Below are 24,067 nucleotides of genomic sequence, written 5' to 3' on the forward strand. Positions count from 1 at the left end.
AAAACAGTAGATAATTTGGCCGCCAACCTACTTTGAGTATCATAGACAACTCTATACCCAAACTTATCACATATGAATACTTTCCCCATTCCCAACCTCAAATTTAAGGAAACTTTTAGCAATATTCCTTAACTTGAGGATTTTCCTCCAAATCCAAGAACAATTTTGAGTAACACCAACACTCCAAAAGCTCCTACCTTTCAAGAAGTTAGTTTTTATCCAAGCTACCCAAATAGAACCTGACCAAGCAAAAAGACTCCACACATGACCCAGCATAGAAGTTTATTATTTTTTGTTGTGTTACTTTAATTTCATAATTAAAACAGCTTAAGTAAAGATAGAATTCTCTTCTTAATATAATAAATATAGCTTGAATTGTTATTATGAGTCTTGATATAAATATGTATGTGGTCATTCATGCATAATGAAATTGATATACATACATATAAACTTGAGATTGAATTATTCAAGATTCAAGTTAATTTGTTTAATTAACTCAAATGATAAAATCTCAACAATAGTTAATTAACTAATAATTAGTATGAATTTACAAAAAAAAAAAAAAAAAAACAATCCTGATATTTACTTTATAGAAGAAATGAATAAGTTGACTAAGAAGTTCGTGAACAAGCTCGAATTTGCTCGAAAAATAAATGAGTCATGCTTGAACAAATTATCTAGCTTGAGTTCAACTCTTGTTCAAAATAAAATTAAATAAACAGAGCTTGAACAATACTCAGCTCGACTCTACTCGATTGCAGCCCTAAACCGTAGGGTAAGAAAAATTCATCAACTCTTCAAATGGTACCTCAACAACAGAGGTATCTCTGACAAATCACTTCACATGGGCTTCTGAAACTTCCCATGAACCCATACTCTCCGCATGCTCTTCTGATTTCGGCGATTCACAGATTTAACACAACAATATTCAAGCTCAAGCTGCATGGGTACATAAGAAGTTCAAAATAAGCACTAGTCTGGAGTTTCAATCTCCAAATAGTAGAAATTATTTAGAGATTGAAACACCAAAGAGGGGGGGGAGGAAAGTATAAAATTTAATTGTTGAAGATTGTCAATCAGCACCAATCAACCCAAAATTAAGAGTATACCTCAATGAAGCCGGCACCTGCAAAGAGATCTCTTATGGTATCTAAACAGAAGAAATAAGAACGGGTTCCATCCGATCGCATGTATTCCCTGAACCCTACTCTTTGATCAGACTCAAATCGAAGCATAGTCATATCATATAGACCTGAATTCTTCAGCTTAACCGGTGTCAGCAAGTGTAAGGACAAAAGATCAAAAAACTTCTACTAACTTAAAAAACTATTTACCATAATCCCTGAATAAGAGCATGCCTCCTGGCTTTAAAACGGAAAAGCACTCCTTGATGGATGTTGGCATCCTCTGGAATGGTACAGCTGATAGAGTAAATATCTGACATATTCCACAATAAAAACTCAGATATCAAAATGAAGATACTTTTTTCATGGAATCAGAGTAAAAGTAGACCATGCTCTATGCAGATGTTCAGGGTAGTGTTGATTAGCGAGAAAGGTTCAAGCAGGATTGAAGACTCTTAATCGAGGAACAAAGCAAGTATTAACATAGAACCATACGCAAGAAGCATGTTCTGCATGAACTTTGTGACTAAGGATGATTATCGAGATATCACAAAATTAATTCCTGAATAAGTCCATTGACGCACGAGACTCAAGAAAAAAATTGCAACATACTTTAATGAATAATCAAAAGAAAACATGATGACAACTACCTTCAAATTAGAAAAAATAAATGTTGGAAGCAATGCCTTGCACCATTTCATAGTGCACAGTACATTAATCTCCATCAGCAGGCAAGTTAGGAGTCTCAATCACGATAACAAAGACGGTGGACCATGAAAGCCATGCAGAACACTGAGAACAGCAAGACACAGGTGATGACTTCCCCAACATATTTATATAACATTGAATATCATCATAGGTTACCAACTTGTAATACATGAACACAAAACTTGGTATTCTGTTTTCTACATTAGCCATAGTTTTTTTCTTTTCTTTTTCTTTTGAATTTCGCAATGAGGTTATTCTTTTTGCCTTTCATTGACAAGTTACATGCGCACCCAAATAAGTCTTGAATCCACGACCACACCCTCCAACCTATTCTTATAGAAGGAGGAGGCACCATTTGAGCTAAGCTCATTAGCTTTAGCAACAGGATATTCCTACATGCACTCAAAATATCATTTCCCTCTAACGACTGTGGTACTGATATAAAGCTCTATGCATGTGTACGTTAATTATAATATTGTTCAAAAGATTTGACCTTGAGACTTGACTCGTTGGAACATTTTTTGGCTTGTAAATTGTATGTACCAGAAGTCAAAATGTTTTTCATTTTCATATATAAAACAATTTTATTATCTGCCACCAACATGCAATATTCAGGAGATGCCTAAATTGGGACAACAACATGCTATATACAATGGGAGCGACCCCTCTCTCTCTCTCTCTCTCTCTCTCTCTCTCTCTCTACAACTGTTGAAATGTGTAATAAAAATATGGGATCATTTATACTATTTGATGCATGCAATCACTGGACAGTAGACAACAATGTCTCACCTGGTTGCCAATGGTCCTAACACCAAATAGCATATCCCCCACCCTGAATAAATAAGAGTTGTAGGTTGAGATCAGACGTTCAATACTGTGAGGGTGCATGAGTTGTACTTACAATCAAACAATACATCATGAATGGAAATAAGAACCAATCAGATGAATTTGAGAAGGGGACTTAAAGATCCAAAATAGTAAGAAACTTAGAGAACTTGAGGCAAAATCCAGATTCCATGTATTGCAATATCAAACATAACAAGAGCACTAAGAAAAGACAGGATACCAACACAAAGGTTTTCACTTAAAAAAAAAATTCAAACAGCATGAGTGGTAAGTACTACCAGTAAGCCACGGACATATTTCTGTTTGGTAGGGATATGCAATGACATCATCACAAACATCAAATGAAAATATGAAGAAGCTATATTGCAATTTTTAAATGAATGATCATTCACGTGAGAAAAATCAACTTAACTCACTTAAACAGAGTTATCTCTCCCTATGTGTGTGTAAGATACGGGGCCCCTAATTTATCTTTCTACATTCTCAAGGTACATCCAGAGGTCCCATAGCAATGTGAACTCAAAATGGTTTTGGGGAATAAAAATGAATACCAAGGTAACAAAATCCACACCACCAATGCAACAGCCACTTTCTTCCGGTGGACACGAATCATTAAAATAACTTCCATTACTTTCTTTCACATCTGGAAAAGAAAAAAAGAAATCTTGAGTACATTTCACATAGGTGGCCAACAACAGTGCACAGCAAGGGAACAGGTGAAGCTCAAAACCTGACAAGAAACTTTGCTGTTTTTGCAGAAAAACTTCCTGGCAGGTATGGCAGGCCAACCACTTTGGAAAACCAACTATTGAAAAATCACAATAGAATGTATGGAAACGATGTCTAACAGATGCAGAAGTAGCGGCATCTATAATCCCTTCAGCCCTCTCCAGAGTCTCACTGCTACAATCGCATGCATAAACAATGATGTGTTCATTGCCACTACACAGGAAATTGAAGTCTGTCAGGAATCAGGTAGAAGGCTAGCAGCATGATCTGGAGCCTACGACAAAGATCTATAACTTGATTAAATTTATGATATTTATTTTCATTTTTCCAATCAACAAAATTTAATGCAAATTCATTATGTGATATGACTAATTTGCACCTTGTGCTTGCCTGTTTCAACAAAACTGGCAATTTTGTTAAAAACTCAAGCCATATGGTGATAAAGAATTCCATAAAGAGACCTAAAAATATTTCTAATAATTGATGCATTTAAAAGTGTGACTTACTGCCAGTTTTCTGAATATGTTCCATAGTCCTCCCTAATCACCACGACAAAATTTAAAATCTCTCGGTACTTGTGATGCTAGATAAACTTTCTAATAAAAAACTAGAAGGGATTTCTTGTACATATAAAGCTGTTTGTTACAATGTAAAAACACATAAAAATAAAAAAAGTATTGTTTGGCTATGTACTGAAAACGAATTTTTTTTGATAAGTCAAACGAAAAATGTTGCTTTTAAGCATTTAAAAATAAAAAATAAAAAATTATGCTACCAAGAGGATCAAAAGAAAAACAGGCGAAGTTTTGCATCTTGATCTTAGGAGGGTTTGTATATTTCTATCTTGAACATTTCAGCTCAATCAGTGACAGACTTACAAAGCATATTTTTGCTTATATTATTTTTACTTTATCCCACAAAAATTTTTGATAAGTACTTTATCCCACAAAAATATCTAAATAGTATAACTATAAAAGAAACTGCTATTTACTTATCAAGAAAAAAAAAAACTGCTATTCAAAATCAAAGGAAAAAATTCGACCCAAAGAGAGCCTTACATTATTCAGTGCTTCTTTTTCAATTCCAAAAGTTTTTTTTTTTTTTTTTTTTTTTTTTGATAAGTAAAAGCTTGAAAATTGAAAATTTCCAAAAGATTGCTCACGTTCTTTTGTGGTAAAAGTTAGGTTGTGCTCTGATTCTATTAAATTCAGAGTTTATCGTCAATCAAATTTTCATCCTCTAGTATAGTGAATGAATATCAGGCTTTTCTGCAGTATCCACACTTTAACCCCATCTATCGACATATCTACAACATCGAGTTGACCAAGGCAGGCTAGTAATGCATACGACAAGACTAACTACTATAACTCAAAATTTGATCTAGCTGTGCTAGTCCATTTCAATAAAACTAAATAACAGTTGCAGCTTCTCTATTTTGTTACTTCACTCTGCTATTCCCATCATTTGTAATAAATTACACTAAAAGTAGGACATTACTGTTTAAGATCAAAATGTTATAACAATTATAAATAAAATCATAAGTTACCATCACAAAGGGTACAACTTTTTTAAAATCATTTTCCTCTTTCTGCTTTGCAGTGATTTAATTTCTACCTCAATTTCAATCTAGGTTCAAACTTTTTCTAAACCTGAAATTCCATCAAGGGTTGTAGGAACAGTCTCTTGGGTTCATTTCAATATACTGTTTCAAAAGCAGGAGCTACTATAATGAAACTCTAATTCAGAATAATTAACTGAATAGATTAGGCAGTTCTCTATAATTATGCATAATTTAAGAAAAACATTGATGTACAGTGCATTCAATTTGAGGCCATCTTGAGGTTACCGCAAAATTGGGAGAGCAGTACTGCCATTGCCACATCCCACCTCCAAAACCTTAGAACATTCTCCACGGGAGACTAGTTCTGGGAATTCCTTCAGTAAGTACCGTCTCTCCTACATCCAAAGTGAGAAAGTAAGACAAAAGACAACCAAACAAAAATCTTACATATATAAAGTTAAAATGTACTGCATGCGTAATGAAAGGTCAAAACTTAAAAATTAACAAAAAGGGTAAGACACAAGAGACAGGTCCATAATCTACATAAAATTAAAACCCAATTAAATTAAGTTTTTATATTATCAGATTATCTAAAATCAAACACATTATAATTGTATATGGTGAAAAAATAAATAAAAACCTTATATTGCTGTTAGTTAATAATCTATGCAGCACTGGATTAGAAAAAAATAAGCCTTTCAATAAGGACCTCTGCAAGAAAGACCTATCCTTTTAATCTCTACCGCTACCCTGTTAACCAAAATACATGCTTTAAATAGGAATAATTCGGAACTTTAGGTCTCCTTATGTTAAATTTATAATGATGATATCTTAATTGCAAGAAAGCCTTGGGACTTGTTTGAATTGATTCTGACACTTTAGTTTACTCTGAGATCAAACATCTCTATGCTAGATATTCTGTTTACATTATCTGTTAAATTACTTACACGTCAACAGCAAGATCTTTCTGATCATAACTTTTTCATCATGCTCATATTTTGGTCACATAAGACCACAAAGGACACTGCTCTCTCTCACGGAAGACAACATAGGACACCCAAAGATAAACATGCAATGAACAGGACAAGAGAACAAACCATTATCCTATTTCATTTTTCTTTTCTTTTCAGAAAGTAATAAAATTTACTAGCAATGCACAAAGTTAAGACCTAAATTAAACATAGTCAAAAAAAAAAAAAAAAAAGAAGAGAGAACAAGCTGAAGCCACCATCAAGTCATACAGCAATCACAGAGTCAAAAGCTTCGACCTAGACAATGAGAGCTCAGTGCCATCATGGTACAAGTATTTCTTTCTCTCAAGATGCACCAAGTGAAGTACAAGGGCATGACATTGCAAATTGCACGACTCCAATCCCTACGAAAATGCATCTTCTAATATGTCAACATATTCTCCCAACCATCTGAGGCATCACCCACATAATTCCAAACAATGATAAACAAGTAACTAAAGTTTCAAAAAAATGGAGCAATACAGTAATAGATGGTCCATTGTGTTGCTACAGACTTAGCAAATACAACATCAGTATAAAATAATGTTGTTAGACTTCCTAAGATTTATAAGTATCTAACAACACAGACCAAGCAAAGAAAGCCACTGTTCTCTTTTTGTTACCCCAACGGTCACTATACTTTGTATTTGTTAAGAAGCATGAACAAAATAAGTATAAGTTTATAAGTAGTACTTTTTAATCATAGATTCTGACAAGGAACTAGAAATGGAAAATTATTCTTGATGTGCCTCTTTATTGTTAAATAATAGCATTTACATTGCAACTGCTATGTTCTTAATATTGGTGTTGTCCCGACTTCTTAACTCCACTTTACCTTCCTAACATCATTCAATATTGAAAAAAGAAAAAAGAAAGGAAGAAAAAACAATGATTAGTAAATATTGAAGAGAAATTCCACAACTACAATCTATGCTCTTTCAACCAGAAGTTCAAACTTCCTGGATTGTGTACAACCAGCATTTCACAAGCCTTCTTTCTTCTTTGGCCGCAGACTCTCAGTTTGCCTTCACAAAACATTGATGCACTAATGCACGAGCAGCAAACCAGAAAAATAAAAACACAAACAATGAAACAAGAAAATCACTGCTTACTGTAGTACAAGAATGTTCATGGTACTGTAGCAATTTTATACTTGGGGATTTTTATGTCTTTTAGGGCACCTTATTTAGTTTACTTCAGACCACTGAGGTCTTATTATTTCAAGGGCTAGGGTTTGATTTAATTAGATTTTATGGTATAAATGTGAGTCTAAGCGCTTTAAACTGATTCTTACTGAGATCTTGATCATTGTCCAGCAAAGAAATTCTTTATTTCTTTCTCTTGGCTCTTTAGCTTAGAAGACCAGTCCTTTGACGCTGTAATTTTGATCTCTATTGCTCTCTCTTTGATCATTAAGCATCTCCAGTACCAAGCAGATGGGTTTTGTAGGTTTTTCCAATATCAATCTCGTATCAGAGCAGAAAATCAATATTTTTTCGCTGTGATAGCTCAAAAACCAAGAGTTTTTAGACCCAAGAGGTGTTGCAAATGCAAAGGATGAGACAAAGCCTGCATGGAGATCATACAAGATCCCAAATTGAGGCACCAAAAGGTGAGCATGAAACCTCGAACCAACAGGAAGAAGTGTCAGGGAAAAAGATGCAATTGATGAGCAAGTTAATCTGTTTCATAATCCATGGATTCAAGATCCAAAAGTGGTGGATTAGACGAATAATTAGCCAGAGCACTCAATCTTAATTTGGGAATTAGTATTGAAGTTTTGTACTGACATGGAATGATGCATGTGGAGGTTACCTTGCTTGGGACTCTAGTTTGGAGAGTCTATGACACTCCAGAAAGTTTGTCCCACATAAAGTGAAAGGTTTATAAAGATATTCATGAGTGCTAAATTTCACATTGATTCCTTAAAAAATGAAACTGGGCTTTATAAGTGGTTATAGGAAGCTTTGATTGCAACTTGACTAGTCCTTTTAGAGTCAAAACACAGATGTGGTTAGCGCTTTCTCTCGGTCGTTACAAATAGTATCAAAGCAACCTAGTAAAGCCATGTGGCTAAAGAGTCAATTCGAACCGAAACTATGCTAAAGAGTGGAAGGTATGGTTTGTGAGTCAAAGGAGATAGCAGTTCAATGGCGGAAAATGCTAGATAAGTCACATGCTAGGTAAGGAAAGCCGAACCTTTTGCACCCGGAAATTTACGGAGCCAAAGCCTAAGGACGCATGTTCTCCCGGATTACCACCTAATGGACTTGTACGCGTGTTCTATAAGTTATCTTTAGAAGTAGGATTTAACAAGACTGATGAGCAACTCCTGAAAGATCAACATTAATATGATTTCATCACAAAAAGAATAATCGTCATAACTTCTATATTATTTGCAATCCTAAGCAAGCATTCGCGGGTAAAATTTGAGCTTTATATGTGAGGTTCAATTTACTTTTCTTCTTATTTTCTTTTCCCAATCAAAGCTATGCAACATTGAGTTCTAGAATGTGATGTTCCAAGCAACAATTTGTTAAAAATAAGATCATAACCAAAATCTAAACTTCATGATAATTTGCAAAAACAAAACAAAAAATTAATTAATTAAAAAAAGCACCATATATTCAATATTTATCTTGATTGAATAGCAAAGCGTGCTTAAAAAAAAAAAGAGAGAGAGAGAGAGAGAGAGAGAGAGAAGATTGAAACCTTGAAGAATTTGCCGGAGGAGTGACGGATGTGAAATCTCTTCCATGCCGCTGAATCGTCTTCTGTTGCCGTTTGAGAAGGGCGATTTGGAGGTTGGAACGGGAGCAAGTGGAAGCGAAACGAAGAGTCGTTTTCGACCTCTGCTTTCAGCTCCTCCCACTCGAAGTCCTTGGAGAAGTACTCCGCTGCCTCCATTCAATTGGTAGATTCATATGTCTCATACTTCTCTTGTCCCATCTATTTACGCTTGGTTCGTTTCTCTCTAAAATGTTTTTTTTTTTTTCTTTTTAAATTCAATGAAAATTATTTTAGCTAAAAATATTATTTAGCGTTTAGCTCATATTTGGCTCAAGCGGTGAACATCTTGGTCCGAAGGATTTACTTCTTTTAAGATCTAAAGTTAAATACTTTACGGGTATAAACAATTTCTAGAGCCATACCCCAATAAAAAGCCAACAACTTAGCCGATTCTTTATAGAAAAACTTTCGAAGGTGCCACTTAATCTTTATTGCCTAAGGGACATGCCACCTCAAAACAATCAACCTTTGTGTTTCCGACTTCTGTGAAACCTTTGACGCATCCTGCGGCCACAATCCGATCAACAGCAGTGTGAAGCCTTGGTCATAACCACCATTTATAACTTTACTCCCACCAAAGGCAAAGAATTACATGACCTGCCAGAATTTTTGAAATATTTTGTCTTTTTCCCCAATTTTTAATTATATCATACTATCGTAGAGCTGTTGCATATGTAATTATTATGAGCAGCATTTGAGCAGCATTTGACTGCGTCAGAGTTTGCCAATTGCCAGCTGATAAAATCTGAGTTTAGGTCAGTTCTCTGGTCTCCACTCTCCCCTGCCGACCGTGATACATATCCTCATTTTGGCTTGTGTAAAAGAAAAACAAACTACCTTGTTCGACTTTTCCTCCTGAAGATCAAAAAGCTGGCATGCACCACTCCGTAGCAAATTTGATAACGTTTGTATATAAATCATGCTGTGGATTTGATCCTCTCACACATCTGGGTTTTGTGCTTGTGTGCATAAGAGACTGAGAGAGATATATGGAGGTCCAAAAATTTTGTAAGTTCTTGTGTGCATATGTGATGTTTTTGGTCTCTTCTTGATTGCTGTAGTGTTGTTTAGTCGCTTTTAGTGTGAATTTTAGTTGTCTAGATTGTTTGTTGTTTTTGGAGATCTGAATTGTTTCCTCTCTGTATTGAGAGTTTGAGGTTTTTGGAGTGTAATTGCTGATTTGAGTTCCGGTGGTCTGTCTATTGAAAAGACTTTTGTAAAGTTGTGTTGCTATAAAATAAAAAATAAAAAATTAGAAAAGAGATGGAGTTCCAAGATTGTAGTCAATGGCATCACTTGATCTTTTGTCAAGAGATGGAAAACGATGACCAGAATGATGTTGTTTGTTGGCTGTGCAAAGAACCAGTATTGGGATGTCCCGCCTACAAATGCTTGGAATGCAACTTCCTCCAACATAAATCGTGCATCGGGCCAACACACACAATAAAGATGGAGGTGAAACATAATTTGAGGGAAAGACATCACTTGATGTTCATAGAAGAGCTGAACAATGGTGGGAAGGAGGAAGTTGTTTGCTTGGGATGCGAGGAACCAGTATTTGGTCCCGCTTACAAATGCTCCATACCTGAATGCACCTTTCTCCTTCATAAACCGTGCACTGAGCTACCCCACATGATACAGCACCCTGTGCACCCAGAGCACACCCTTACTCTTGGAGTGCCATCAATGAATAATTGTTGCGATGTCTGCAGATCATTTTGCGGTGGATCCCTCTTCTACCAATGTTTCCCCTGCGATTTTGATGTTGACATCAAATGTGTTTCCCGTTGGCGATTTAGTGATGAAGAATGCCGCCAACATACACTCATCCCCATGCGGAAGCAGATGCAGTTCACTTGCGAAGCTTGTGCAGAGGAAAGCAAGGGTATCGCCTACTTATGTAGCGTTTGCCGGGTCTTGATTCATCGTAAGTGTGATCGATTTCCACACACCATTAAAACTTATACGCATGATCACTCCCTTATTCGCACCTATTCTCTTCGTCAAGTTGAGAAGCAGGACAACGTATTATGTAAACTATGTTATAAAAAGGTGAATACAGAGCATGCAGCTTACTTTTGTCGGGAATGCAGTTACATTACTCACTTGAATTGTGCATATTGGGTCCAAGATTCTAGTTCAACCATTGAGTCGGTGCCCACTAATTCTGTTGGCTATGAATCTCATTTGGTTCATTTGGTGGAGGGAATCAATCTAACAGAGGATGAAAAAGCTGGCCCTGGAGAGATCAAACATTTCAGCCATCCACAACATAACTTATTCCTCAGCAATGAAGAGCTTACAGAGTACAAGCGTTGTGAGGCATGTATGCAATTTATAATCTCTAGCGCCACATTTTACAGATGTACCAAATGCAACTTCTTCCTTCATAATAGATGTGCTAAACTCCCCTCAATGATTAAGCGAGGGTTATTTCACCAACATCCACTAACACTCTTCCCACGAGCACCGCACACAGATGGATTGTTCCGGTGTCGAGCTTGTAGACGTCTTCGCCATGGCTTCACCTATAAATGTGACGAATGTGGATGGTACAACTTAGACGTTCAGTGTTGTTTGATTCCAGAAACCCTTAAATATGAAGCTCACCAACACTCTCTCTTCCTTGCTATGAGTTCTTTCGAAACTTGCAGTGCTTGTGGTGAAGATGGTGCGAAATTCGTGTGCACTAATTGCAAGTTCGCCATGTGTTTTAGATGTACAACTCTTCCACTCATAGTTAGATATGAACATGATACACATCTCCTAACGCTCTCCTCTACATGTGAAGATGATTTTGAAGAATATTATTGTCTAATTTGTGAAGAAGAACGAGATCCAGACTACTGGTTCTATTACTGTGTAAAATGTAAGTTCACTGCTCATCCTCGATGCATTGTTGGGGGAGAATCTGTCCATTAAGTTTGGAAGAACTTATTTAAATGAAGATCATCAGCATCCTCTTACTATTGTCCAAAAGACTGAACATTCCCATCCATGTGATGTCTGTGGTGAGTCCTTTCAAGAATTGACTATAGAATGTATTCAATGCAAATTCAATAATCAATATTCACTTGAGGATTAGTCCTTTTAGGTGGGGATATGATTGTTTACAAAAACTAAGTAAAAAGAGAGTAAAGTCTTTTCTTGCTATAGTTAGCTTAGTTAGCCAGCATATTTTCATGTGTTAGAGAGAGAGAATCTCTTTCTATATAATCTCTTTAAATATACATTGATTAGGGTTGAAACTCTTGCTTGTACATATATTATTTGCATTTATTCCTATGTCTTCCTATCAATGGCATTATGAAAATCTTGCTTCACCTCTTTCTATCATTCTTGTTATGTGGTGTTTTGATTGGATAGTTTTTTAGGATTTTTTGGAATTTTTAATGATAACAACATTAGTAACAAATATGAAATTAACTTATCAAATTATCATGATCAGAACACGAGGATTCACTATAAAGAAAGTGGTTGTTTACCAGTATCATCAAATGTTCCAAACCAATAAATGATAACTAAAAACAATTATCATGCATTGTTGATTCACAAGTCAATGCACTTATCTACTTTTATGATTTTGTGTCTAAATGATGATAGAAATTTTTGCAACTACTTTTCACATACAAAGCAAACATATACTTGGGTTGTCAACTTTTTAGGTTCATAGATAAAGATCATGAGCTGATTAATTGCTTAAATAAACTAAGATAATTGCATTGGTAATTAAAAGATTAGACTCAAGCAGGAAGTTGAAAGCTGCTTTGTGTAAGTTGAGCTGGAGTGCGACATTGTACAACATATGGAGGCAGAGGAATAATTAAAAACATGGTAATCAGCTTAAATCAGAAGAGAAAATTGCGCAGAACATCACTTGAGAGGTTAGAGCTCGGATTAAGGAAAAAGGTTGATTTAAAAGGACAAAGGGAAACTTAGAACTCTGCTGCAGTTGGGAGCTACCAAATAAAATACTTTGCTGCAGAATAGATGAGTTGCTGCAGAAAGATGTTCTTGAGTTGTATAGAATACGGTTTTGTTAATTGTTGATATGTAAGTAGTTCATTCTAGGGTGTTGTTGTTTAGTTGATTTGTTTACCTTTTGATTAGTTTGGATTTGGATTGGTTTTATGCTGCTGTGTGTAGCAATAGCTAGTGGTTTTGCTGGAGGGTGTTTTTCTTTTATAAAATTCTCATTCATTAAAAAAAAAAAAAAAAAAAAAAAAAAACCACCCTACTATTCTCCAATACTTAGTGTTGATGCAAAGATCATCCACAGTAGCTTTGCACCAACGGCCTCCTAACCACCCCTTTCTATTTTGCAAGCGGAGCTCCACTCTGGAAGACGGCCAGGAGAGGGGTGGTTAGGACCCGTTGGTCAAGAGCCACTAAGGATGATCCTTGCATTAACACCAAGGAAGGTTATCAGCCTTCCAAGCTATATTGATTAGAAAAAAAAAAAGGGGGGGGGGGAGAGAGAGAAGAAGAAGAAGCTATATTCATCTTGGTCTGGAATGCCATGTTATGTGTTACTGTGATAATGCTCTGCCATCATTTCAAATGATTCAGCCTCCTGTTTAGAAAGAGATTCGTCCTTCATCTCTTTTATCTTTATAGTAATGTATTAAGGGAACAAATTCCTTTCATATATCCTTTACATTTTACATGGTTACTTACTGTGGGATAATGTGTCAACATTTTTTTCTTTCACTTTCTAGATTCAATATGCCTCTTTATGTTCTTTTTACTTTGACAAGTGCTTTTTCTGTTTCAGATGCCAAGAAGCAGATTCAAACATTTTCCTCCAAGGCAATTGCATCTAGCTTCTCATCTACAATACATTGATATAGATTAGTGCTTATATATATGCTTCCTGCCATTAATACATCGTCGGATATTACCATAAACGCACGATTCACTTGAGCATATTTACAGTGTTTAACTTAAATGACACTTGTCAGCATTTTAGACGGCTGCTTATTACAATTCTAAGCTATTCACTTGAAGGCTTCTGCTTTTATATATAGCATACGACAACAAGCCAAGTAGCGTTTTCACTTGACGAGGGGCGGATTTTCAAACACTCTTGTTATTACCAAGATCTCAAAGCTTGATAAGAACCTTCACACAATCAGGTTGATCCAAAAGCTCAAATGCTTTATGTATATCTTCCAATGAAACTTCATGGGTCATAAGTTCATCAAGATGGATTTCCTGTGGAACATAATACATGCATAAAGCATTATACACAATATAATTTGGAACTTCAACTACTTCTCTTTTTTTCAAAAAAAAAAAAAAAAAATCAATATAAGGGAAGGAAATAAAAAATAGCAATTAATAGAAGGGCTTTTTTTTTTTTTTTTTGAATAAGAAGTCACCTTATTTTTGCATTTTTCGATTATAATAGGAAGGTCAGTTTTGACTTTGATCCCTCCAAAAATGGACCCCTTCAAATTTCCGCCAAACACGAGGCGAATGAAATTGATCTCCACCGTTGCATGATTTCCTTCGCCGATTATTATTGTTTGTCCCTTTCCCTTATCACCACCATCACCAAAGGTTAAAAACAAATAAATTAAAAATTAAAAATTTTACTAGTCAAATTTTGTTGTTTAATTATTTCATCCATGTAGCACTCACTCGAGTTTATAACGAAGTTATAGTAAAGAGAAAGCCTAAAACGTCCATCTCCTTCCCCATCTCTCATACAACTTTTAAAAAAATCAGCTATTAAAACTGTACGATTTATATAGGTGAAGGTATAAGTCTTACAGATCTAATAATTGATTTTTTTTAATAAAAAAAAAAATTGTATGTAAAAAAAAGACAAGAGAAAGAACAAATAATAGTTCGTAAAATAAATACTATAACACCACAAATATTTTTCAAATAAATACTCTTGAATATTTGAATTAATTAGTAGGCATACCATTTTTGTTGCGAGGAGAGCTTCATTGACCAAGGGTGCGACTCCGGTGCACTCAAAGCAATAATCCACGCCCATTCCACTAGTTAACTCTTTGACCAGCTCAGAAATAGATTTATCATATTCGTTAGGGTTTATAAAGTCAGTCATTCCAAAAGCTTGTCCCTTTATTCTTTTCCTCTCATTTTTGTCAATGCCAATTATCTTGGCTGCCCCTTGCATTCTAGCCCCCTCTAGGACCTGCAATTTACAAAAAAAAAAAACCAAAAAACAAAAAAAAAAAAACAAAAAAACCAAAAAAAAAAAAAGAAAGAAGAGATTTTGAATCACAATTTTAATTTTTACCCTAGTTTGATAGGGTGAACTATTTATCTCTTTGGTCATTGCAATTAAAGTATTTATTTATCTGTAACTCCTTTTAGAATTGAACCTTTTGGGATTTGGACACGTGACGCAACATGAATCAAGAACTAGAAAGATAAACTATTGGCGTCTCACCAAACAGAAGAATCTGGTATCATTCCAAGTAAATGGTATTTCACCATGAGAAGATTAATCACAACTTTCAAAGAATAAAATATGTATTTTCATCAATTTTAATCTATCTCCATTGGAATACAAAATGACCTTAATTTGACTGATTTTGTGCCAAACTCATTATTGGATTACAAAATAACACTAACTCTTAAGTATAAAATTAAATACTAAAAACTTAATTAATTAATAAAAATAAATAAATAAATAAATAAATAAACTAAAAGACCCAATTATTTATTTTTCATCCTGCATCAACACATGTTCTTTGTATCCTGCTACAAAACAAAAGGGAAAGGCATACATACCCCTAATCCAACAGCACCAAGACCAAAAACAGCCACAGTAGATCCTTTTTCAACCTCAGCTTCCTTCCATGCACCCCCAAATCCAGTAGAAAATCCACATGAGATGAAGCTAGCATGTGGAAGAGTAATACCTGTGCGTGTTAGAATATAAATTAAACTAAACTAATCATTTTTTACCCGTTTAAACTTTTGAAATAAGCAGTAATTTAACGACCTGGCTCGAGCTTCAAAACGTAATCAGCGTCAACAACCGTGTACTCAGACCATGTCGAGCAACTAAAAGCATGGTACAGCCTCTGGCCCTTGATAGACATTCTTGAAGTGTTATCAGGCATCAGGCCACTGAAGGGCACAGGGTGTTTGAGGCACAAGTTGGTCTTTCCTGACAAGCAATTCTCACACTCTTGGCACTCACCAATGAAGGTTGGAATTACAAGATCTCCTCCTTTTAGACCTCTTACTTCCTCACCCACACTCTCTACCACACTGCAATTGCATAATTTACTTCATATAGAAGTACTCCATTTCAATATTTAGTGTCTCTGGTTAACATTTTTTACAACAATAAATTTACTATTTTTTATTTTTTTATTTTATCAGTTTAAGCTTTTAACATGGTATTAGTTATGGGGTTCTAGTTTGAACTTTAACTCTATACTTGACCATCTATTTCGTGATGAGAAAAGTGCTAAAGAGCACGTTTGGCACTGTGATTTGCAGACTAAAAGTGCGGTTTTAAACCAAATTACATAAAATGCATCGTTTGGGAGTGCCTTTTTAAATAATCATTATTGAAATATAGAAAAATCTGCATTTTCAAATCGAAGGCATTTAAAGTCAAAAGTGCGAATTTGCCAAATGCTTGATTGTGATTTTAAATTGCAAACCCAAACATGCCCTAATTAAATGATTGAATTCACTTTTTTTACTAACTTAAACTTTAAAATAAGTGATTATTTAGAGGAAAAAAGAAAAAAAGAAAAAAGTAAAATATGAAAATCCTTTTCTTCAACAAGTTTATCTATCATGCATAATTATTGGTCAGAAACTTAAAAGGATGGCTCACCCAACACCTTCATGACCTAGAACTCGAGGGAAAACAGGCTGGAGAACAACAAGCAACAATATCAAAACATACTCAAGCATATGGACATGCACAAAATCCAGCAAAGAAGAAAGATATACTAACAATTGGGAACCCTTTGCTGCATAAGATGTCCGTATGACACAAACTAGCATAGAGGATTTTGATACGAACTTCAGTTGATTTTGGTGGATCTACTTGTATCTCTTCCACCTTCACTGCTTCCCCAATTCCCCAACACACCGCCGCTGCCGGCCGCCACCCACCGACGGCAAAAAATGAGAGAAAGAAAGAGAGAGGGGTTAATGATTTAAAATAGTTGTTTTAACTAGAGAAATAATATTTTGCATTTTCTCATGTTCAATTGATGTGGCATTCTCAATTCACCCTTGAATTTGGCATACCTTTGCATGTCATGACCTGTGAGTCTCTCTGCGACATATTTCCTAGCTATCCAAAGCTATCAATGGAAGCCTTGGGGGTTTCTTTGTGTCTCTACTCGAAGTAAACACATTTCACATTTGTTTGTGAAAGAAGATGCTCTCTTTGTAAGTTCATGATTGCATGCCCCACAAGCACATCAATTATTAGATAATTACAAAAAATGGAAAGACTTATTAAGGCCATACATCTTTGGATTTATCTTTCTTTTCCTTCATTTTCACTTTTTTCAAGTGGTAATGAGTTCATCAACTTGGCCACTTAACCTTGACTGATTTAATCATCTAATGGTTTATTTGGGTGTGCGATTTCAAAAGTACGGTTTTAAAATAGCGATTTAAAAACGTAATTAAGCGTTTGACAAAGTCGCAGTCTGACCTTTAAAATCGTAATTTAACATTTAAAATTGTGGGTTTTCAAAAAAGCATTTCATTGCCTACAATTTGAAAATGCATATTTTTTAGGTTTTCAAATTGCAATTTTTTTTAAAAAAAATATAATTCCAAATGATTCACTTTTTATCTACAAAATCGCAATGTCAAATGCATCATAAATATCACTGATAAAAATATATTATAACTTTGATAATATATATATATATATTCTATCCTTGGGTCCATACCAAATTTGTTTAGGGGGAGAGAAACATCAAGTGAGTTAAAAGCAAAATGAAAATTTGCTATAAACGGATTTGTAGATAATTTATACAAACTAATTTAATAAACTGACATGTGTCTTTTAGCATGTACAATAATATGTGTTTCTCACATATTTTTTTAATATCTATACAACACATGTCACTTAAAATAACAAGTGTTTCTTACATATTTTTTTAATAGCTACGTGACATATGTCACTTTATTAGATTAGTTTGAACTAGCAAATTTCTATTCAAATTAACTCTCTTGTTTCCAAGACGTAGCTCAATCGGCTGGGACCACTTGTGCGGACATGTCAAAAAAAAAAACTCTCTTTGGTATTTTTCTTTCCTCAACAATTGACAACAAATAATAATAAAAAATAAATAATACTATATAAAAAGCGAAAAAAGTGAGCATCAAGAACCCCGCTCTCCTGCATCTCTCTACCAAATATAAAGTAAAAGAAAGTAGTTCGTCTTCCTCAGGTAGGTCCACTGTACCTTGCGAAACAAAAGGTGCACCTAAAATCACATATAAGAAGATTTGACCCAAAAATAAAAAATACCCAAAGAAGAGATTCACGTCAGTGTTCGAGGGCTGAAGAAGTGGAAGAAGAAGATCATGATGCAATACAAAGAGGTATGAAAGTGAATATATAACTGTTGTGCATTTATATTCCCAAGATTCACATTATATTTGTGTGTATATATAGGAAAAAGAGGCAAAGAAGGAGGCATTTAGGAAATACTTGGAGTCAAGTGGGGTTCTTGATGCTCTCACAAAAGGTCTCTTTCTTGTCTCTTCAAAATACGTACTTTCATATGATTTTTTAGTTGAGTTGTGTATTTACTTTTTGTCTGCTTTTGTTTTGTTTGCTAATTGGTAAGTATTTAATCTTTATCTGTTTTTTCTTTGCGCATTTTTTTCTTTTCCAGTTCTGGTTGCATTGTATGAGCAGAATGACAAACCTTCTTCTGCCCTTGAGTAAGTTCATTTCTTTTATTTTTTGAAGCAAATGTGTTTGTTGAAACCAATTGATCTGATTTCAAATATATGTGGTTTGGGCATGAACTGGTTATGGAAATTTCTTCTTCTATAGCTGTGTTGGGATCACTAAAATATGAATAGCAGGAGAGGCAGAAAAGAAGATGGGTCTGTCTGATTTAGTTGAATGGATGAAAAAAGTGCCCATCACTTTAACGAATTTTTTGATTTCTTCAAAGAATTTAATCCATTTCAAAGTGTTGGGTGCAGTGGTTTCCAGAGTAAACCATATGGCTAGCATTACATGGATTTACTTTAAAAGCTAAGAAAATGTAGGAAAGATCTTCGGATCTTATTGCATCATGCAATCTAATGATAACTATGAATAATTGCTTTATAAAAATTGACATTTTTGTTCAAATCCTATTTTTAGTTTTTTAGGTGACATTTCAATGAGAATGAATTTTGATATACACGCTAAGACAGAAAATTTCTCATTGCACGGTAAATGCTTGATCTGTCTCTTAAGTAAATAGGAGGATAATATAATGTTTGATAGACATTTTCAAGAAACTAGGCAATGTTTGAGGGCCCGTTTGTTTTGTTAAACTACTAATTATCCCAGAAGCTTTAGCTTATAGGAAGAGGTAAATTTAATTACTTAAACATTACTTAAAATGGAGGTCACTAGCTCGAATCTCCCCATTGGACATATCAAAAAAAGTGGACATGTCAAAAAAAAAAAAAAAACACTTCCCCTCAAATGTGGGCTCAAACTCCCTTCTTAATAGGTGATGCCTAACACATGGAATATTTAATTTAAATGGAGGTGAATTGATGGAGTCAAGGTTCGATCCCTGGACCTTTGGTTCTGATACTATGTTAAACTACCAATTATCCCAAAAGCTTAAGCTTATAGAAAGAGGTAAATTTAATCACTTAACCATTACTTTAACATGTTTGTCCTTAAATTGCAAACATAAAGCTATTCATAATTATTTCATTTACAAATTCGTCTTTTGGAGTGTTTGGTTGTCCAAATTGATTGATTTCCTACGAAATAGTAAAGTTGTGTTAAAGGATTGCATGATTAAGAAGATTTAAAGCTGAAATCTATTTTCTATTCATGTGTATTCAAAGAGTAAATGAATCTTTTCCATGATATGTAATGATGCGCATGAGCGCATTTGGTAACAAGGATCAACCATTTTCATTGCTAATAAGCTATAGCTTGAATGACACCTTCTCCACTATAAGAACATGGTAGAGAGAGATTGTCGATTCAAGATCCACTGGGTGTGTGCCACTTACCAATTAAATGGAAAAGGTTGTTGAAAGTCCTACATTGCCTGGGTATTAAGGAGATGGGCCATTTATAAGGTTGAGGAGAAACCTCAACTCTTGAGCTAGCTTTTGGGTTGAGTTAGGTCCAAGACCCATTTCTAATATGGTATTAGAGCCTAGCCCAATTAGCTGTGGCCTACCGTCACCTATTGTTGCACGTGTTGGCTTGGATGTCCTCCCACCACACGTGAGGGGGCGTGTTGAAAGTCCCACATTGCCTGGGTATTAAGGAGATGGGTCATTTATAAGGTTGAGGGGAAACCTCAACTCTTGAGCTAGCTTTTGGGTTGAGTTAGGCCCAAGACCCATTTCTAATAAAGGTTTTGTTAATGAATGCTCTTAGGGCATTGTTTAAGAAGCATTAAATGCTTTATTTCAGCATCTAATCTACCTGCCCCTTTTTCAAAAGAAAGTCAACTTTTTATTCACTATTAAGGGGAAAACATCAGATCTTCCGTGAGTATACAAGAGCAATTATATTTTTTTCTTGCTAAATGTGATGCTGTTCAAAAGTAAAATGTTTCTTAAACAATGCCCTTAGGGCAGTTATAAACAAGACCCATAAAAAAGGTTCATTCATTATTATAAGTAATAATCTACTTATAATAATGAAAAACGTAGATTAACTTTCTAGTATAATGAAGATAGTTAAGAATTTGACTTGACAAATATATAGCATTTCTATACCGAGTTCAGTTTATTTGAGAAGTCATCATTCTATGTTTGCTTGTTTGGATAAAATACATCAATGCCATATACATCATAAAAAGAGTTACCATGCCAATGCTTATGCTTGTGCATGTGACTGCATGTGCTTAGAAGTTTTCAGATACGATATCTTCCTTATTTCTTTTGGCAGATTCATCCAACAAAAATTAGGTGGTCCATCTGCTTCAGAATATGAAAAGCTACAAGCTGAAATGTCAAATTTGCAAATAAAATATGACGAGCTTGTAGCAGAACACCAGGAAACCTGCAAAGAGGTGCGTTTATGATTTTGAAATATGCCAGCATTTTTGTACTTTCTACAAATAGTGGCTAATAATATCGGATTATTTCCTCATTTTTGGATCTCAAATATGCACTTGTCAATAGGTGATAAAACAATGTGAAAATAACTAAAATGAGTGCAGATGAATAAAGCAGTTAAGAAAATGTTGATCAGAAGGTTTTCAATTTGGGCCATATGCTCAGCCTGTGGGGGCTTTAGAGGAAGGCCTTTGCTGGCTCACTTACCTTCGGAGGAAGTTACTTATCAAAAAAGAAAATGTTGATCAGAAATTTGAGTGTAAAGATTAATAACTACATTGATGAGTTTATGGTGGCACCATCATCAAAAGTGCTATTTGTTAAATGAAAGTACAATTTTCTTACCAAATGCTTTCTTAATTTACTTTCAACTTATCAAAAAAAAAAAGTACAAAATCATATAATTTGAGGGATAGGTTGCAGTGCAAATGTGGATCATTTTGTCTGTGATCAGAGTTTCACTAAACAGAATTTTCTTTTAGTAGTAAATTCATCAAAGATCCAAGGGGCACTGCCAAAGTTCCACAATATAGACTTTTAATACAATATTGCTAGCTCATAGATCATCATCAATTGATATGATTTATTGGTTTTATTTATTCCTTGTTGCATATGTGCACATATAGGTTGAGTGGTATGAATAGGTCAAATGGCAAATTTAGTGAAAGCTTTATATGGACGTGGTGAGGAAATTCATCCTCCTTATTGATCTCTTACTTCAGCAAGTTTCTAAGCTAAATAACACAAATTTAGCGAAGGGTTTTTGATGCTAGGAGACATCTCATTTCTTAAGAAAAATCTTTTGGATTTCAAGCTCCCTGCTTTTCAAGTTTGCTGTAGATTTAGGTGATTACATCACCTCTATTTGAATTGATCAAAGTGCCTCAATTTTTATGATGAAACAACATTCATAAATCATTCCTAAATGCCAGTACCCACCTTAACACAAAATGATAAAATTATGCTGGCAACCAGGTCTGAAATGGTAGTCTCTGTAAAATATATTATATTAATGTTTCTTTATGATTATGCTCTCTGTGGAGGTAAAGGACCGATTTTTCTCCTGCCACTATGTGTCTGACTACTGTCATTGATATGTAAACTATGTTGTTGGAATTCAATTAATCCTCTAGATTTTTACACATACAAGACTTGTCTGACATGTTCAGATGCACTGAGAGTTTCTTGTTTGATATGGAGTTATATCTGCCACTTACCTGGCCTTTGGTATTTTGGCATTTGAAATGGAAAGTACTAATATACAATAGAAGAGAAATTACGTAGAGATCTCAAGCAAACATCATTTAGTTAAAGATCTTTATTTAAACGATGATGATTTTTTTCTTCAACTCCTTAGGAAAAGGAAACATTTGGAATGTTTTTCATGTGTTTGTTTTCACATGTAAAAAGAATTATTAGTCTCTAGCCTCCGATTCTATAAGCAATGTTTATGTGTGTTGATTGATATTTATGTCTAAACCCTTGATTACTTTCATGACTACTATTTATAAGTACAGTTTCCATTATTTTTTTTTTTTTTTTGATGATGGTCTTTTATAAGCATTGCTAAAGTACTTACTAATTTGATCAAGTATGAGGCATTCCTTCACTCAGTTTTAGCAAGAAAGATTACTTTTTAGTTCTACCAATGGAATACCCAATTGGGTAGGACTAAGGCTTAGTTGGCTTGAGTTGGACCTTGAGAGTGATAGATGTGAAAATGTCCAGCTTAGATGCTTTTGAGATTAAAGCAGTTATGAAGTGGACACTGCTTTTATCAATTACAGGCATAAGCAGCTTTAATGGTTTGTGGGATATATGGCTGGGCAGTGGGTAGGGTGCCTTTGCTTAAGACTGGAATGCTACCCCAGCTCGAACTCACTTTCATCACTTGAAATCTTGCTCGTTTTGCTCTGTTGAAGATCGGACAAGCTAGTACAACGTTTCTTATGGTTCCCAATTTTGATGTTTTCGTGATTTAAGTGTATAACGTCTCATGTAAACAATGCCTTAATTGATTTGGGGTACTTTGCAATTTTGTTCATAGTGACAACATCCGTACGTGGTGAAAGTGGATCATGGTAGATAACCTTTCTTCTGTATGCTTCACATTAGGTTCTCCTCAGACTCATCACTATTCCACCACCTACTTAACCAAGGCACAAAATGAAGATCAAGATAATCAGAAACTATATGGTGTGTTTATAACTGCTTTTGCTCTGACACTGATGAACTTGGGAGATTGCATTTAACATCCTTACGGAAAAAAAAAAAAAAAAAAAGATGTGCATTTTTATAATTGTCCAGTGTAATTGATGAATAACAATAAGAAACTATTCCTATCCTTCTGATGTTCAAAAATTGTTGCCAAAAAGGATGTTTGCAACATAAACTCAATAGTTATTCTTACAGGTGGGTGCCCACAAGTCAAAATTTGAGCATAATGACTTGGCCTCATGACAATCTTTCCTGCTGTCAACTGTTTCATTTTTTAGCGATGCATTCCCCTTTATGGCCATATCACTGCCTTTATTCAAGTCACCAAATTCTAAATTGTGCTGCAGTTGGAGGAACATAAGAACTCACATGCCACAGCAATGGCATCCACAAAGGAGAGCATTGATGGGGAGGCTCACAAGGATGGGTTCTGAAGGAGCAGTGGAAGAAGTTTTACATTGTTATGCTGAATTGAACAAGTGAGAAACCATTGTTTTCCAGAGTGTTGTATCCATAGCACGGACCCACCCGGACTTATCTTTGTGTTATTTTCCCTTTGGTTGTTTTCTCCTGGAGAAAAGGAGGGAGGGGGCCTTTCACATTTGGCTTATTTCAATAGTATAGAAGTTCGATTTCAGCCCGCATCCCCCCCACCCCCCTCCAGCATTTTTCTTTGTTGTATTTCTGTGGTTGTTTAGCTAGAGAATATGACATGATGTATTCCCATTAAGTTATGCCCATTGCCGAAAAGTTGTTTCTTCTTCTTTCATTCCAGTAAAAGTAATGTT

At 34.9% G+C, this 24,067-nt stretch overlaps 4 protein-coding genes across 7 annotated transcripts; 2 read left to right on the top strand and 2 right to left on the bottom strand.

Moving 5' to 3' along the window:
- Positions 1-561: 561 nt before the first annotated feature.
- On the bottom strand, positions 562-9,354 carry LOC132168806 (uncharacterized). Of its 2 annotated transcripts, none has more exons than XM_059579866.1 (7): positions 8,691-9,354; positions 5,254-5,363; positions 3,409-3,620; positions 3,230-3,321; positions 1,335-1,437; positions 1,110-1,252; positions 562-891 (listed from the first exon to the last, which is right to left on the bottom strand). In XM_059579866.1, the coding sequence occupies exons 1-7, from the start codon at positions 8,883-8,885 to the stop codon at positions 841-843; spliced, it is 906 nt and encodes a 301-aa protein (XP_059435849.1). In that variant the 5' UTR covers positions 8,886-9,354; the 3' UTR covers positions 562-840. The 2 variants fall into 2 exon arrangements, with proteins under 2 accessions (XP_059435849.1, XP_059435848.1); XM_059579865.1 differs by having other exon boundaries at positions 562-939; positions 8,691-9,342.
- Positions 9,355-9,471: 117 nt separating this feature from the next.
- Positions 9,472-13,623, top strand: LOC132168804 (uncharacterized). 2 transcript variants are annotated; one of them, XM_059579861.1, is made up of 2 exons: positions 9,472-11,779; positions 13,543-13,623. In XM_059579861.1, the coding sequence occupies exon 1, from the start codon at positions 10,032-10,034 to the stop codon at positions 11,688-11,690; it is 1,659 nt and encodes a 552-aa protein (XP_059435844.1). In that variant the 5' UTR covers positions 9,472-10,031; the 3' UTR covers positions 11,691-11,779; positions 13,543-13,623. The 2 variants fall into 2 exon arrangements, with proteins under 2 accessions (XP_059435844.1, XP_059435845.1); XM_059579862.1 differs by lacking the exon at positions 13,543-13,623 and adding an exon at positions 13,095-13,119.
- LOC132168805 (alcohol dehydrogenase 1-like) lies at positions 13,610-17,144 on the bottom strand. 2 transcript variants are annotated; one of them, XM_059579864.1, is made up of 8 exons: positions 17,028-17,144; positions 16,729-16,871; positions 16,606-16,643; positions 15,754-16,025; positions 15,540-15,670; positions 14,701-14,937; positions 14,150-14,308; positions 13,610-13,982 (listed from the first exon to the last, which is right to left on the bottom strand). In XM_059579864.1, exons 1-8 carry the CDS (start codon positions 17,062-17,064, stop codon positions 13,872-13,874), a joined length of 1,128 nt encoding a protein of 375 aa, XP_059435847.1. In that variant the 5' UTR covers positions 17,065-17,144; the 3' UTR covers positions 13,610-13,871. The 2 variants fall into 2 exon arrangements, with proteins under 2 accessions (XP_059435847.1, XP_059435846.1); XM_059579863.1 differs by having other exon boundaries at positions 15,754-16,043.
- A 997-nt stretch (positions 17,145-18,141) lies between these two features.
- Positions 18,142-24,043, top strand: LOC132172043 (uncharacterized). Its single transcript, XM_059583470.1, has 5 exons — positions 18,142-18,344; positions 18,418-18,490; positions 18,641-18,689; positions 20,893-21,016; positions 23,627-24,043. Exons 1-5 carry the CDS (start codon positions 18,327-18,329, stop codon positions 23,711-23,713), a joined length of 351 nt encoding a protein of 116 aa, XP_059439453.1. The 5' UTR covers positions 18,142-18,326; the 3' UTR covers positions 23,714-24,043.
- The last annotated feature ends 24 nt before the right edge of the window (positions 24,044-24,067 follow it).

This window comes from Corylus avellana, chromosome ca2 (genome assembly GCF_901000735.1).
Source record: "Corylus avellana chromosome ca2, CavTom2PMs-1.0".
Classification (NCBI taxonomy): Eukaryota; Viridiplantae; Streptophyta; class Magnoliopsida; order Fagales; family Betulaceae; genus Corylus; species Corylus avellana.

Bases quoted from the DNA above. Each gene is read 5' to 3' on its own strand.
- LOC132168806 (XM_059579865.1), bottom strand. From the start codon at position 8,885: ATGGAGGCAGCGGAGTACTTCTCCAAGGACTTCGAGTGGGAGGAGCTG. The intron at 5,364-8,690 runs GTTTCAATCTTC...CTTTGGATGTAG, and splicing joins CCTCCGGCAAATTCTTCAAG to GAGAGACGGTACTTACTGAA. The intron at 1,438-3,229 runs GTATTCATTTTT...GGAATATGTCAG, and splicing joins GTGTGGATTTTGTTACCTTG to ATATTTACTCTATCAGCTGT.
- LOC132168805 (XM_059579863.1), bottom strand. From the start codon at position 17,064: ATGTCGCAGAGAGACTCACAGGTCATGACATGCAAAG. The intron at 16,044-16,605 runs GTGAGCCATCCT...TTCTATATGAAG, and splicing joins CTAGGTCATGAAGGTGTTGG to TAAATTATGCAATTGCAGTG. The intron at 13,983-14,149 runs GTGACTTCTTAT...TATGTTCCACAG, and splicing joins TCGAAAAATGCAAAAATAAG to GAAATCCATCTTGATGAACT.
- LOC132168804 (XM_059579861.1), top strand. From the start codon at position 10,032: ATGGAGTTCCAAGATTGTAGTCAATGGCATCACTTGATCTTTTGTCAA.
- LOC132172043 (XM_059583470.1), top strand. The intron at 18,690-20,892 runs GTAAGTTCATTT...TTCTTTTGGCAG, and splicing joins AAACCTTCTTCTGCCCTTGA to ATTCATCCAACAAAAATTAG. The intron at 21,017-23,626 runs GTGCGTTTATGA...ATTGTGCTGCAG, and splicing joins ACCAGGAAACCTGCAAAGAG to TTGGAGGAACATAAGAACTC.